At 43.2% G+C, this 13,582-nt stretch overlaps 1 protein-coding gene across 1 annotated transcript in view; it reads right to left on the bottom strand.

Moving 5' to 3' along the window:
- The window catches only part of LOC104839759 (astacin-like metalloendopeptidase), a 10,751-nt gene extending 5,682 nt beyond the window's left edge, over positions 1 to 5,069 (bottom strand). The window contains exons 1-5 of the mRNA XM_010580218.1: positions 5,001 to 5,069; positions 4,744 to 4,768; positions 2,437 to 2,453; positions 1,670 to 1,694; positions 643 to 714 (exon numbers count right to left, since the gene is read on the bottom strand). Of these exons, the coding sequence (XP_010578520.1) occupies positions 643 to 714; positions 1,670 to 1,694; positions 2,437 to 2,453; positions 4,744 to 4,768; positions 5,001 to 5,069 (208 nt within the window). The remainder of the gene's footprint in view (positions 1 to 642; positions 715 to 1,669; positions 1,695 to 2,436; positions 2,454 to 4,743; positions 4,769 to 5,000) is intronic.
- Between the last annotated feature and the right edge of the window lie 8,513 nt (positions 5,070 to 13,582).

A 13,582-nucleotide genomic window follows, 5' to 3' on the forward strand; every position in this document is an offset into this window, starting at 1 on the left:
GAAAAGCTTAAAAATCCTTGACTCTAGTCTAAACACTACTGAGCAACAACTGAAAACATCAGTGTTATCAACATTCTTCACATACTGAACTCAAAACATAGCACTGTACCAGCTACTAGGAAGACAGTTAACTACATCCCAGCTGAAACCAGGACAGGTAAGCTGATAGAATGGTGAATGTTTGGAAGAATCAAAGAACAGGGAGTCTGGAGCAGGCAGCATGGAACTGACCGTAGCTTATCTAGGAGTCTGTACTACAAAGCCATATGATTGAATGCAAGCATCGCTTGCTTTCAAGAAAAAGGCAGTTAAATACTAATGCATCCAAATATCCAAGTTCTCTTTTTATGTCCAAAGAATGACAAAGATGTCAAGAGCTAAACCTGAAGAAGCTGCCTGGATAGTTCTGTTGCCTCAACACCTGGTATTATCTTCAGTATTGACACTATAGTTTTGAGATGCCATAGGGCTTCAGCAGACCACACAGTAGTCCCAGTGGCAGGTCTCTGGGCATCTCTTACATGATGAGATGTAAGATGGGAAAAATATCTGTTTGGATTGTGGTAAGACATTGTACCACCCACATCACCCCCAAAAGCAACAAAGAGAGACCCATTATAAGCAGGTCTTTGGTGGCATTACCTTTGTTAACTTTCAGAATTCTATTAAAAATAACTTCGTCCTCGGAGTCAGTCTCTGTCGGCGATGGAGATTCTGCACAGAAATACAAGAGTATCACTTTCTCATTCCCAGGGAAAATACAAATCCTCATTTTTAACCTGGTGAGTTTCCAGGAGCTCACTCAGATCTGATTACAGCAATGCATGTAAAACTCACAGAGCCTATTTAGGGACTGGCATGGTGTTCAGTCACGTAGATATTTGCTCAGTGCCACAATCTTGTGAACCTCCCAGCTGTGGTTATTTTGGCATTAATCCAGTCCCAAAAGCTATTCTCTTTCAATCTTTCCCTCTCTCCATTTTTTTCTTTTTCCCCCGTACCCATCACATTTAAGGCCTGGACCTTTGGCTCTTATAAGTCTGTATTGTCCCACTCAAGTGGCCAGCTGGCTGCATGGCTCCCTCCGTGCATTCAGACAGCACAGTTTTCCTTCTGCATGCCCACTTCACACTCAAACCCCCAACATAAGACACCAGGAGCAAAAAAGGAAGGAGAGCAGTCCTGCTGCTTGCTGCTGGATGTGCTGGCCTTTTGAAAAAAACCTTGAAACCAGTGAAATCAGAACTCCATTCTTATTCCACGTGTCGGAGTGATGTCCCCAGCTAAGCCCAGCATCACAGACTCCTAGGCCTTACAAGTAGAATCACCCAACACTGAGAATTATGCAATAAGTCTTGACATCAATAAAAAGCACAAGCACATGGCCTCTGCACTTTCTGTAACCTTTGGAAGTGACTTAAGTCATGACATTATCTAAGCAGAGCTATTTTTAGCAAAAGTAACAGCTGAGGTTTTTAGCAAGGCCAAGCAATTGGCCACAACCAAGAGAGACTCTGCTTTGCATGAAATATTATGGTGAGTGCATTCATTTAAAATTTCTTCCTTAATATTAATTTGGGTTAAGCATGTGTTATTTTCTGGAGTAAATGGGTAGCTAACAATCAGTATATCCTATCAAATACTTATATTTAGATGGAATAATACATACCGTATGTATCCTCTTGTGTAGTAACCTGCAAGAATGATGCAATATTATTATCTCACACTTCATATTATAATATAAATATTAAATACTATAGCATGCAAAGGATCAAAACTGTCCAAGCTACCACTGAAAGTATCTTTCACCAGTGCAGTCTCAAGCTTTTACATACTGTGCCATGTGTAAAGAAGTACCATGGTGTGGTAGATATTCTTCTTTTATATCTTGGCAAATATGGATATCATAAAGGGAATCAGAACAGGAGACTCAGGAAATGCAATCTGAAGTGAGAAGTAAGTTTCAGATCTTCCAGCTTTATTTATGTCCCTGCTAGTAGGAGTGCAAGGTTGATGAAATCGCCAACGAAGTCCTCCCAGTATCCCAGTACCCCCTGTAACAGCAGGGTAACACAGCGGTGAAAGGCCATGGTACATACTGCTTCTAGGGAACTGTGGGGCTGATACCCAGCTGTGGGATCAGGTCTGTAGCAAAACAGATTGCCATACTTCCCTTGCCTTGTATAAATAAAAAGCGAGTTTGAATTTTCTCTGTGACCCCAGAGAAGGCAAAAGCTTCCTGGGATGTGAGCTATATGTGGGTATAGTGCAGCAATAAATGGAATAAGCATGGAAACTGCTCACTCTGTTACACTGTTGATTTGGGAAGACTTTCCTGCACAGATGGGGTTACAGGTGGAGTACATGAGTCTTGACCTCACTTTCCACAATGCTGAACCCCAAAGTTATCAAAAGCGCTGATTTAGCTGTCCTTACCTCAGTAGGTTCTGTTGCTGCAAAAAGGAAGGAAGAAAAAGATAAGCAAAAGGGGCAAATTAGATTCTGAATGCAACTTCACAGGGTTCAATAGCATGGGCCTCCTCAGCCATGGGAATGCCTTTGGCAGGTCCCGTTGCTTGGAGGGGAACAGGGTGCACTAACCAATGCATAGGCACAGAAATTAAATTGATATTTAGACAAACAGCTATGAAAATTCTTAGTAGATAGTGCTGAGGGACAGAATCCTGGTCATTTACCATCTAAGAATCAGCAAAGCATTTTATCAGTGTCAGTGTGGAAAATGACAAAGGAAACTAGGGACAAAAAAGATGCTTTGTCCCTAGATTTCACTGCAACAGGTGCAAGCTAACCAGCCTGACAATCCTCTCTGGTTTTACAGTGTCAAAGAGTAAAGTTATAAAATGGGACGAAGGTTATAATTTAGCATGGGGCAAACAATCTCAGCTTCAGTATGTACCTGACAGCAGCTCAGAACCATTCTGAGTCCTAAGGCGTCTTTCTAGTGTGATGGCTTTTGATTTCTACTAAATGTCAGTTTCTAGATACAAACATGGAAGTGAAAATCTGATCTGATATAGAAATTGCTGAGCAGAAACTTCTTTGTTATAATATCATAAAAGTTTAGAAATTGCAAGGACCTCCAGAGGTCATTCAGTTCGTCTGTTTTCCCTAAGGCAGAAACAGTTTTATCTGTGTTACTCCTGACCACAGTTTGTTTGACCTGTTCTTAAGTGTGATGGATATGCCGCAAGCCTTTCTGGCAATATCTCCCTGTTTGCCAATAATTGCACTCTTCCTTGTCAAAATATAAAGCCATTACTTTTTTTTCCTGTCCAACACTGACACAGAGAACACTTATGCAAATAGTTCTTATTTCTAAGCCTATCCATGTTCCTTGCTTTTTGACCATGCTTTTTCAATAGAAGATGTGCCAAGCTCTGTCACACCTTGCAGCACCTTTCCCTTTTCACAGTGGTTATTGCCCAAACCTGCTGAGGGGACTTCCCCCTATTCAGAATCTCTCTAGAACCTGTAACAGAATTGCTTTTATTGAGCCAAAAAGGCTTCAGTCTGTCTTTCCAGACTGTTACTTTGGTTACAGGGCAACGGAAGTCCACTGTAATTATGGTGGTTTATTGTAGAAAAGTTCAGTCAGTTCCCACCAGCTGCATCAGAAAGATCCATGGCATCTAAAAAAATTCTGCAGGGAAGCACATTTTTGAAATGGGTTGACCGGATTCAGAATTCATGCACCCAAGAGGCACTAGATGAATTGACTAGTCAAAGTCAGTGGAAATTAGGCTCCAGATTCCTAGGTGCATAAAGCATCCAACCCCTTTTTAAAACCCAAATGAGGCATCACAGAAGGCATCTGCCATGTCCTTGATCAAATGAACATCTGGTGTGATCCAGCTTTCAAAATGATACAGTTCACATTTTCCCTGCACTGTAAATACTGAAAGATGTCTCAAAAGGCACAAAAAGCAGTAACAATGGTAAATTAAAACTCATTGTATGCATTTGTTCCAGTAACTCTGCAACTTTGAGTCCCAGCAACTGACTACTTTAAACCTGAGCAAGCGTGTCCCTCGGCCAGCTCCAAATAAACCGAGCAGTAATTTTACAACAACCCTTTGCTGCTGTGCCATAAATGACAGCTCAAAAGAAGAATTAGTCAGTTTTCATTAGCCACTTAGTTGCTCTGACTATGTCAAGCAAATTTTTCCAAGGCCTTTTCCTCTCACAACACATCACCCCTGACCTGGCAGTTTCTTGGTGTAAAGTCTGCCTACGGATTTATTTCCATTGACCTTCTCTGGAGATCTGCAATTACCTCCTTCTGTTTTGTGAGTTGACAAAAGCTGTTCAGCTAAGCCTGTACTATTTGTTTTCTAACCCAGCACAAAGCAAAGCTTTCTCTGATGCCTGACATCCCTTTCTCTTGCTGCTGCACCAAGGTAGGCAAGGAGGCAAATGGGTAACACTCAACTTAATGGAAGAGTATCAAAATGTCTTATTAAAATATTATTTTCAAGCCCGTGAAAGCACATCTAAATTAACCTAACAAACCACACCCCTAAAGTATGTGTAAGGCACATCTGTGTGAAAACACATCTGCTCTCAGCCCAGTAACAGATGGGGAAACACGGCCTTATTCAAAAGGCCTGAGAGTCAGTACTTTCTCATGCTCTAAAGCCAAGTCACTCACACACCACCAAAGTGTGTGATACACAGTCAAGAATTAACAGTTGTCTTTAAAAATACAGTATAAATCCTACTTACTTGTTGTGCTGTTTCCATCGTTCTCCTGCAAAACCAATAAGTAAAAAGCATTATTCTTCCATAGCTCATAAATGCAGCAACAGTAGCAACAAAATCAGGCCAAAGGGAGGAACTAAATTATTAGATTGGCTTTATATATTGCTATATTACTAATATTTTTCTTGCAGGAAATTCATCAAAATGGGTTTCCACAGCTTCACTCCGGGAAGAACAGGTCGATTAGAAGACAGAACACAGTTGCATGGAGCTGCTCTCACCTGAATAGGGAAGCCCAGGATAGCGTGAAGCAGAAATGGAGCGAAGACTAGGAACATCTTCAGATCCATTCTCCGGTACTGACAGACCACCAGTGCAGTGCGTGTCCTTATCTCTGCCCGTTCAGGAGCGCTGCCGCTAGATATACCAGCAGAGCCTGCTCTGCCAGGGCTGAAAAAACCTGCACCAGCCAATGGGGATCCTAGCAGGGAGCAAACTTCTTTTGCAGCCTCAACAGCCAGTTTAGCCTCTGGGCATCCCCCTGTGCAGTGCTATTGCTGTCACTGTGATCTATAGCATCCCTCGTCTTCATACTGTCACTCATGCTGGATCAGCCTCACGCTTGTGCTGCCATGCAATTCTTCTGCTTCTTGGAGGATCTTTCCTTAAGTGTTCTGTTTCACTGAGACCACATAGGAAGTCCCTTGTTCCTGGATAACTTTCCAGAGTACTGTATCGTTGGGATTTCAGATGGTAGGGTGACTTTTTTCTTTATGTCACAGAAAGCACAGAAGGCCATGACAGTATTGTGTTGCTTTGGAACATATAGCACATCACTGCTCAGTGAGGTCACGTCTGTGTCTTCCCTAAGAAGATATCCTCCATCCTCTCAGCTTATAGTTCTCTAAGTAGAATTTTTATTTCCTCCTCTGCTTTCTTTCATAGCATCAGGAACATTTCCTGTGTTCCATACATTCTGGCAGTCTGACAGCTGTAGGTGCCCTCGTGAGCTTTGCGACCAGCAGTCAGAGAGGGGGAAAAAAGACAGAAGCAGCACTTACTTACTCATTTTGAGAATGATTAACAGGTCCGCTGCTCGCTGGAGTGCACTTCTCCAGAAGTGGATGTAGGAAGCAGTGAGCAGACCTAGCAAGAAATGCTTGTAGGAGGTAAACCAGCAACCACTGAGCCTCTTGTCACAGCAACCTCTTGTCACAGCAACCTCTTGTAGCAGCAAAGCTCTGCTTGTTAAACCGATTGCTGAAGGTGCTGTAGCTGGGGAATTCTCTGGTCTCTCACACACACTTGGTTTGTGTCAGAGTACACTTTCCACTCATGGAGAAGGACACTGAATTGTAGAATGTTTAGATTCTGTCTCTAGACCATACCAGTGCTCAGGTACCCTCAGAGTAAGTTTTACACACACTCACACTGTTATTCCTTCTTTCTGTATTGAGTAAGATGTTCTATAAGTTATCCATGTTGAATGATTCAAGAAGCAGCAGAGGGCTTTCTGCCTGTTTGTCTCCAAATCATACCCAGTCAAGGCTAGGAGTTACAGGGAAATGTAATCTGAATTGCACTGGTGGGGATTGCTCTTCATTTTAGTGAACAAAAGTTCACAATCACACACTGCTGACTTATTTTAGGTAAGTCTGGACTGACAAAGTCCAAAGAGAAACTTTCATTACCCCCACAGGGAGGCAGCATAGGGGAATACTACTTTTCCCTTTCCATCCCTGCACTCTGGCTGAAGTAAGGTATGTCCTGGGCATCAGATAGTAAAAAGCAGGGAAGCACAGGGTCCTTGTGACCATGAAAGAACAAAGATCAAGCAGGCATTGTCAGCATGCTAATCCTGCTGACACAGGCAGTCTGTGTGTCCTCTGTGCGCATAAATATTTGCGCTAAGCAATGCTAAGTGCCTTTCTTCACATTTGTGTTTCATAGGGATGAAAATCTTCCTTGGAAGCAAAGTTGTGCAGCTCTGGTCTGCAGTCCTAGAATGGTCTTCCAGGTTTCTCACTCAATACAGGGGCAAAACAAATCTCTGTTATGCCAGATGCTTTGGTATGCCAAAACCATACCAAAAAGGCGCTGCAGAAAGGAGCTTGCGTACAATCTGCTTCTGTTAGAGTTTGGGGGAAAAAAGGAAAGGTCAGACTGCTCTCAGGGAAAACCTGTCCAGGAGCAAAAGGAGGCATCAGAGATAGAGAGGGAATAAAAAAAAGTTAAAAAGCAAGTTAGGAAGGTTGGTAACCTTAGCACCTTTGTAGCATGTTATTGGGAAAATACTACAGCCTCCTGAGTGACTGGTTAACTGCTTGTGCTCAGGAAAGAGTGAGGCAACTGGGCTGGCAAAAAGGATGCTGCACATTTTATGCTGGACATGTTAATATGCTGAAATATTAAGCAGTTCATCAGATTGCCGCATGCCACCTTTTCCATATGCTAACGCTGGTGATGACGGGGGAGACTGCTGTTACGATCAAGAATGTGGCTGTAAATGCTACAGCTGGCAAAGTAAGCACAACAGAGCAGAGTGAGGGGGAGTGCTGACATGCCTGCTGCCTGTCCTGAAGATCCTATCAGCTTTGGTTTGTGCTTGCTATTTAGATTCAATATTTGGTTGTTTTCCTAAGTGTGGTATTCATGGGGGAGGAATTGTCAGCAGTCCTGTTTTCACTAATCAAAAAATACTTAATTTTTTGAGATATTGCAAAAATAGGACAGGGTTTTACCAGGTGTAGTAAAGGTGGTACCTGTAGCTGCAAAAGTGCCACAGAAATTGTCTTGAACATTTAGGAACCAAGCTAGCACTTAGCAAAGAGAAGCTGTCTTTGCACGTATAGAAGAAAAGCATGTGGGAAATTCTGTCAGACTCGAGTTCTTCTGTCTGTATATCCCAGTTTCTGGTGGACAGTAGGGACCACACAGATTTTGCAGCTGTGAACAATGATCGGCAGGTGTCCAAAACCAACAACAAAATGTCAAGAATTACTTGGACAGTGTCACAGTCTGCGAGAAGTCTGTCAGCAAAAAGAGCACTGCTCCTGAAAGACCGCTACAAAACTTGGAGTTATGCCTGAGGACATACACTGATTTGCAGGGACCTGTACGCATAACCAAGAAAAGACTTTACAGACATGCTACTGAGAAAATGTATTTTCTCTTCTGTTGCATATGGGAGTTCGCTGTAAAGTATACATAGCCAAATCAAAACAGCAGATGTATAAAAGTTGCAACACTTCTGTAGATATCTTTCAGATTATGCTCTGTCGTGTGTCATTTAGTCATATGTGTTGTAAAATTATTATTCTCTTTGGAGTGTTTCATTGTAAGCAGCTCCCAAAATATAATGTAAACCATCAAGACCTAGTTACAAAAAAAGAAATAAAGTGCCTATTATGGATATCTACTAACCTCTGGAACTACAAGCTACTAATTGCTGTGTAGTAAAATGCAGGAAAAAATAACTTGAGGAAATAAGAAAATAGACGTGTTTATGTTGAACAGCTTATGAAAGTTATGCAGTAGCTACCATACCCAATTCATGGTAAGATATTAACAAATCTTAAAGGTTTTAAATCATCTGGCTTTACCAAAACCAACCATTGAAGGAATGGTACGGCCCACAACGCGTAACTGAAATTGCTGTGGATTGGCGTCACATAAATAAACACCACACAATCACATTTATACTCTGGGGTTAATGACAAGTTTGAACCAGGAATATATTATTTTAGACAGAACTGCTCAATATCATTTCTCAGGAATGTCTGCTTTGTGGGGCATTTCGGTATTTTGGCTCACTTTTATTTGGAAGAGGAATTCTGGTTTCAGCTCAGTGCTGGGCTCATTCGTTCTGAACCCCAGTCCTCTGGCCAGGAAGCCTGCTCCCATGCACTGCTTCCAGCTCAGTGCTTTTTAGTCTCCTTCTCACTAATTCCAGGTGTCGTAGCACTCCATTGCACAGAGTTCACTTCCTTTTCTGTCGTATCTTTATTATCAGATACTTCTCAGATATAAATCAGTCCTCACACAAGGTTTTTTTATGCTGGCTTAAAGTACTTTCAGCCCTTCGGTCTTTCTTATAACTCAATTCGTCTTGATTCTACAATTACATTTTAATTCCTTCCGATTGCCCATACCTTTTTGGTAATGCAGTGATAGGAGCGGATAATTTCAGTTGAATTCATGTCAGCCAGTACTGCACTTTGCTAGTTGAGACTATTATTGAAGCACTGGCAGCTTCTGAGGGTTTCATAGGTAACCAGCATAGACTTCAAATCCCTGTACAGAAGACTGACATGTGTCATAAAAGACAACTCTAGATAAGACAAAGTGCAGTTAGAAGCTCTTTTCCCACACCTGAGAGCATACTTGTTGAATCAATAGATTTACTTGTCTTTCATGTCTCTCTCCACACTTCTTTGGATCCTACTTCCCAGAGAAGACCTGGAGTTGCTCAACATGATTCCTACTCCGCTTTCTGCTGTGCTTCCGATTTCTGAGCGGCTCCTGAGGGATTCCCACGTCCTTGCTAACACCATCTGTAGCAATGAATCTGCATGGTCTGCAGATTCCTTAGCAGAGCACTTACACATCCTCCATGATACTAATGACTAGTTCCAGCTGTAGTCCTAGCCCTGGCAGTGTTTCTGTGACACAACTCACACCTAAATGATGAACATTGGCTTGCTATTGATCGGTCAATTTGCTATTCAAAGAGCCAAACCTAAAAACTTGGATGTTCAGTCCGTCATCAGAAGAAGAGGGACAATGAAGAAAAAGATTTTTTTTTGTGTGTGATGGATTGTTCTTTACAGAAGAAAAATATGCAGTTAGCAAAAAAAAACCCAAACCTAGTAAAGAAAAAATTGGAAAAGTCAAAACAAAACATTGTAACTTCTAAAATAAATGTTGAAACAAAGTTGATTTTAATTTCAAAATCAGATTTCAAGGCCAAATTTAGAAAAACATAATTTAGCAATTAAACTAACATTTGTAATGACGCATGGTCCGTGATTATTTGGGCTGAGGGAGGGGAATGGAGGTGATGAAACTGGAACTTTAATTTGGACAACTCTAGTAATGAACTTCTGATTGCCTTGAAAAAAACAACAAATTCCTTTCTTTTATCAGGAGAAGCCATCTGATTTGTCTGCTGCCCTTAGGTGAAGAAGGAACGGATCAAAGGTTTTACATGATGTTTCCAGCCTGCAGAACAACGTCAGGCTGATTGCAGAGGAATCCGTGCGATGGGGTAAGGTGCGAGAGCTGTCGGAGCAGTGCCTGAGGTTATCTGTGGTCTCTCTGCCCTCTGAAGGGACACATGCCATCCCACCGTGGTGCTGCCCCAGCCGTACACGTATAGCGCTGGGGATGTCTCCTTTCTGCCTCTCCTTGTGACAGATTGTGCAATGCCAGCCAGCTCCCCCGCTTGGTTTCACCTTGTGTGAGAAAGGGTCTCCTCTTACTGACGGGTAGCTTTTGGTCACAATAACTGTGCCATGGAAGTGACCTTTGTGACCGCTTCTTTGGGGATTTAACTGAGGGAGTCGAAACATCATCTCCTGTCTGCTTTTCAGATGAGTGCGTGGGAGCTGGCTGCGTGTGCTGTAAGTGAAAAGCACCACATCTCTGCCTTTACGGGACACAGATCTGCCTGATAAAGAGTCTGTTGGTAATCTAGTCATTGTCTCTCACCCTGGAACAAATATGCTCCCATACACTATCATCACCGTCAGCTAGCCGACTTTTTTTTTTTTCCTTTTTACCTCATCAGAAGGGCTGTCTGTACTGCCTATCTCAACACCTTTGCCTGTTTTTCATTTACTGGCTTCCCAGCTGTCCTCTTTGCAGGACTTTTGAATTTTTCAATAGGAGTCTCAAGAATATGTTTTTGGACTTACTGTGTTTTTCTGAATGCCAGTTCCCTGCGCAATGTGAGCCTCGCCATGATTTACACCCATTTACCAGGTTAGCATATGGCTTTGCTTCCTCTTCTGGGAGGATAATTTGTAGCTCCTGTCATGCCTCCTGGGCAGGTGAGTTTGGACACCTTCCCCAGCTACTTCTGACTTTATCTGGATCCACAGAGAAGTACTTTAGGAAAAGTTAAAGCGTAGCCCTTGCAGCCCCTGTTTTAAGAGAGCTGCTATCCAGGCACACAGTAGTGACTAAATATTGACATTGGAAAGATTGCCTGATAATAAACTTTAAACTACCAAATAACAAAGAATCTGCTTGTTGCTCCTGAAGTCTTTTGCCAAAGAGAACATTTGCCCCCAACGAAGAAACCATTGATCTTTGACGGCTTTGACCACCGTAAGGGATGCGGCGCGGGTTCCTGGGCACGGCAGGACAGCCTGCAAGTTTGTTTTGCTTGTTGTCTGTGGTGAGCACGTTAGCAAAAACCCGGTGGGTCTCAGACAGCCAGACGGAGGGGCACAGTCTGGCCCGAGGGCCAGGGGGTCCGGACTGTGGACCAGCAGGACCTGCCACCCCGTCAGGTCGGACAGAGCAGCAGAGCTGGGGACAGCAGGGCGAGCGACTGGACTAGCAGGTTTGCTGCAAGGGAGGCTGGAAGGGGGCTGGAAGAGGGCTGGAAGAGCTGCAGTGGGTAGGAGAAGAAGGGTGGGAGGCCGAAGGCTTCCCTGCCCCGTGCCGGCAGATTGTCCCTGGGCTGGTTTGCGCAGCGCAGCCTCAGCCTGGGCTAACCACCCCCGTCGCCTCTCATTGCCACGGTTTAGCTTTTACAAGGAAATAATTCACATTTTAAAATCTACGACTACAACTCAAGATCTAACTATGTCATCTGTCACAGGAAACCCCCCCCTTCATCCTCTTTCAGTTTCGGAGGGCTTCCCGTTCCTCAAGGAGCAGAAAATCGCCTCTTTCTTTGTGCCGTGCTAGGGCTTCTGCTATCAGCATATACAAATGCACCATAAATCATTATGGATTTACCCTTCCAGCACTCCCATCTGGAAAGGAAATAAGATTTTTTTTTCCCCGTTTCACAGCAGGAGGACCTGAATGTGTACACACGCACGTGCACCCCTCTCCCCCTCCCATTACTGCTTTGCTCCAGATCACCCAAGAACTGCAGGGTTTTCCACCCCAGGGCCTGGAAGCATCCCGGAGGAGATGGGTGCCAGTCCGATACCTTCCCCATTCCCTTGGGGAAGAAAGGACCTAACAGGGAACAGAGGACGGCTGCTACCCGAACCATGACCAATCTATCTGTGATGCTTCCCAGGGGAGCTGTGGCTCCATTAACCTTGGCTTACAGCTGTGATTACATTAAAGAAAAAGCTTCCAAGGGGGGCTCTCTTTTCCACTTATCTGTGGTGACTCTGCCATTAGTTATTGAACACATTAAAGGGACATTGCCACATGTTCTACAATTACCATTTTTCAAGCACTTACCAGTGTTCTTTCTGTTGCTTGATGAGCACGTCCCTCTCCTTAGAGAACTTGCAGTTTATATATAGAGGCTGCCTTGAGATCTTTTGCTGGACAGAAAAGCCTAGCTATGGTTTCATATTTCATTTATTTTAGATTTCTGTAATTAGCTGATAGATGTGTGCATGGCCAAACTTTAACCTGAAGGCTTTCAAGTCTAGGCTTTTGGCTTCAGGTTTGTCTTTGCTGTAATTTCAGTTCTCCTCAGTGGACTCAGCTTTGGCTCTCATTTCACAGGCTTGTATGCACGAAAACCATTTATTTGTACTGGAAGATTTGAACTGCAGCTCTGGTTTCTTACAGGGATGATTCTGTTGTGGATCTGCAAAAGACACAATATGTTCAGCAACAAATCAAGGTCAAGGCACTCTGAGAAAGCTTCTGCTTAGAGGTCTGCTCCCACCTTTTACATATGTATCTGCCTTCTATCTCTGATAAGGAATGTCAGAAACAGGGTCTCTGAGGATATTTGTATTCCTCCTTTAAATAAATTCTTTTTTTATAGGAAATTGAAGAAGTGGGTGATGTGGAATATTCAAAGTGGTTAGTTTCTGCAAAGGAGAGAAGGGTGGAGTATTTAGCACTTTCTTTATTCTGATAATCTTTTCTGATCTAGAAGAGAGAGAGGCCCATGTGTTACTCATTTTGGACCATCATAAAAGGGAGAAGAGAATGCAGAGTTCGTCTCTCCAAGAATTTATGAGGGCCATAGAGGCCTGCCATTAGATGAATTATGGCTCTACCCTTGGACCGCTGCAATTCTGGTATCTTGAGGTTTGATGAAGAAACAAGCACAAAGGTGCTGGTTTATGTGATGACATAACTAAAAAAACCCTAAAATGCAAATAGAAAATAAAATTTGTATGTATCAAATGATCAAGTCAACCTTTTTACCCAATTAACCAGGAAAACGTTGTAATTTTGTGCCTAATCATGCAACTAACTGGGCAGCAGTCTTGACCTACCAGTCCTCCCAGGAGCAGGACCACATGCATCTCTGCTGACGGGTGTACGTGATTAAAGCACTCACAGACTGAAGCTCTTTGCTGTCAGTGAAGGCAGTTGGCCCAAATTATGAGCTGTTATGAGACAATGATATCTCTTCCACATGCCAGAGCATGGTTACTGTAGCAGATGGTTTGACTGCTATCCTGGGGTGATTTAGAGTAGCCCTTCATTAAGCAGTATTTTCACTTAAATTCCTCACACTCTGCTGCTTGCACATACATCTTTGCTATCAGCCACTTGCTAGGGGTAACAAACCAAGCTGAGGAAAAGGGAAGCAGTGGTGTTTCTCCAGAGCGATAGACAGGCCCTGTCACACTTTAAGTGCATTTCCCATCAGAATGGGTCATTCCCCCAGGCAACTCTCCTGTCCCAGCCCAGGTTCCTGCAG

Source organism: Haliaeetus leucocephalus, unplaced genomic scaffold, assembly GCF_000737465.1.
Source record: "Haliaeetus leucocephalus isolate CR32 unplaced genomic scaffold, Haliaeetus_leucocephalus-4.0 Scaffold696, whole genome shotgun sequence".
Classification (NCBI taxonomy): Eukaryota; Metazoa; Chordata; class Aves; order Accipitriformes; family Accipitridae; genus Haliaeetus; species Haliaeetus leucocephalus.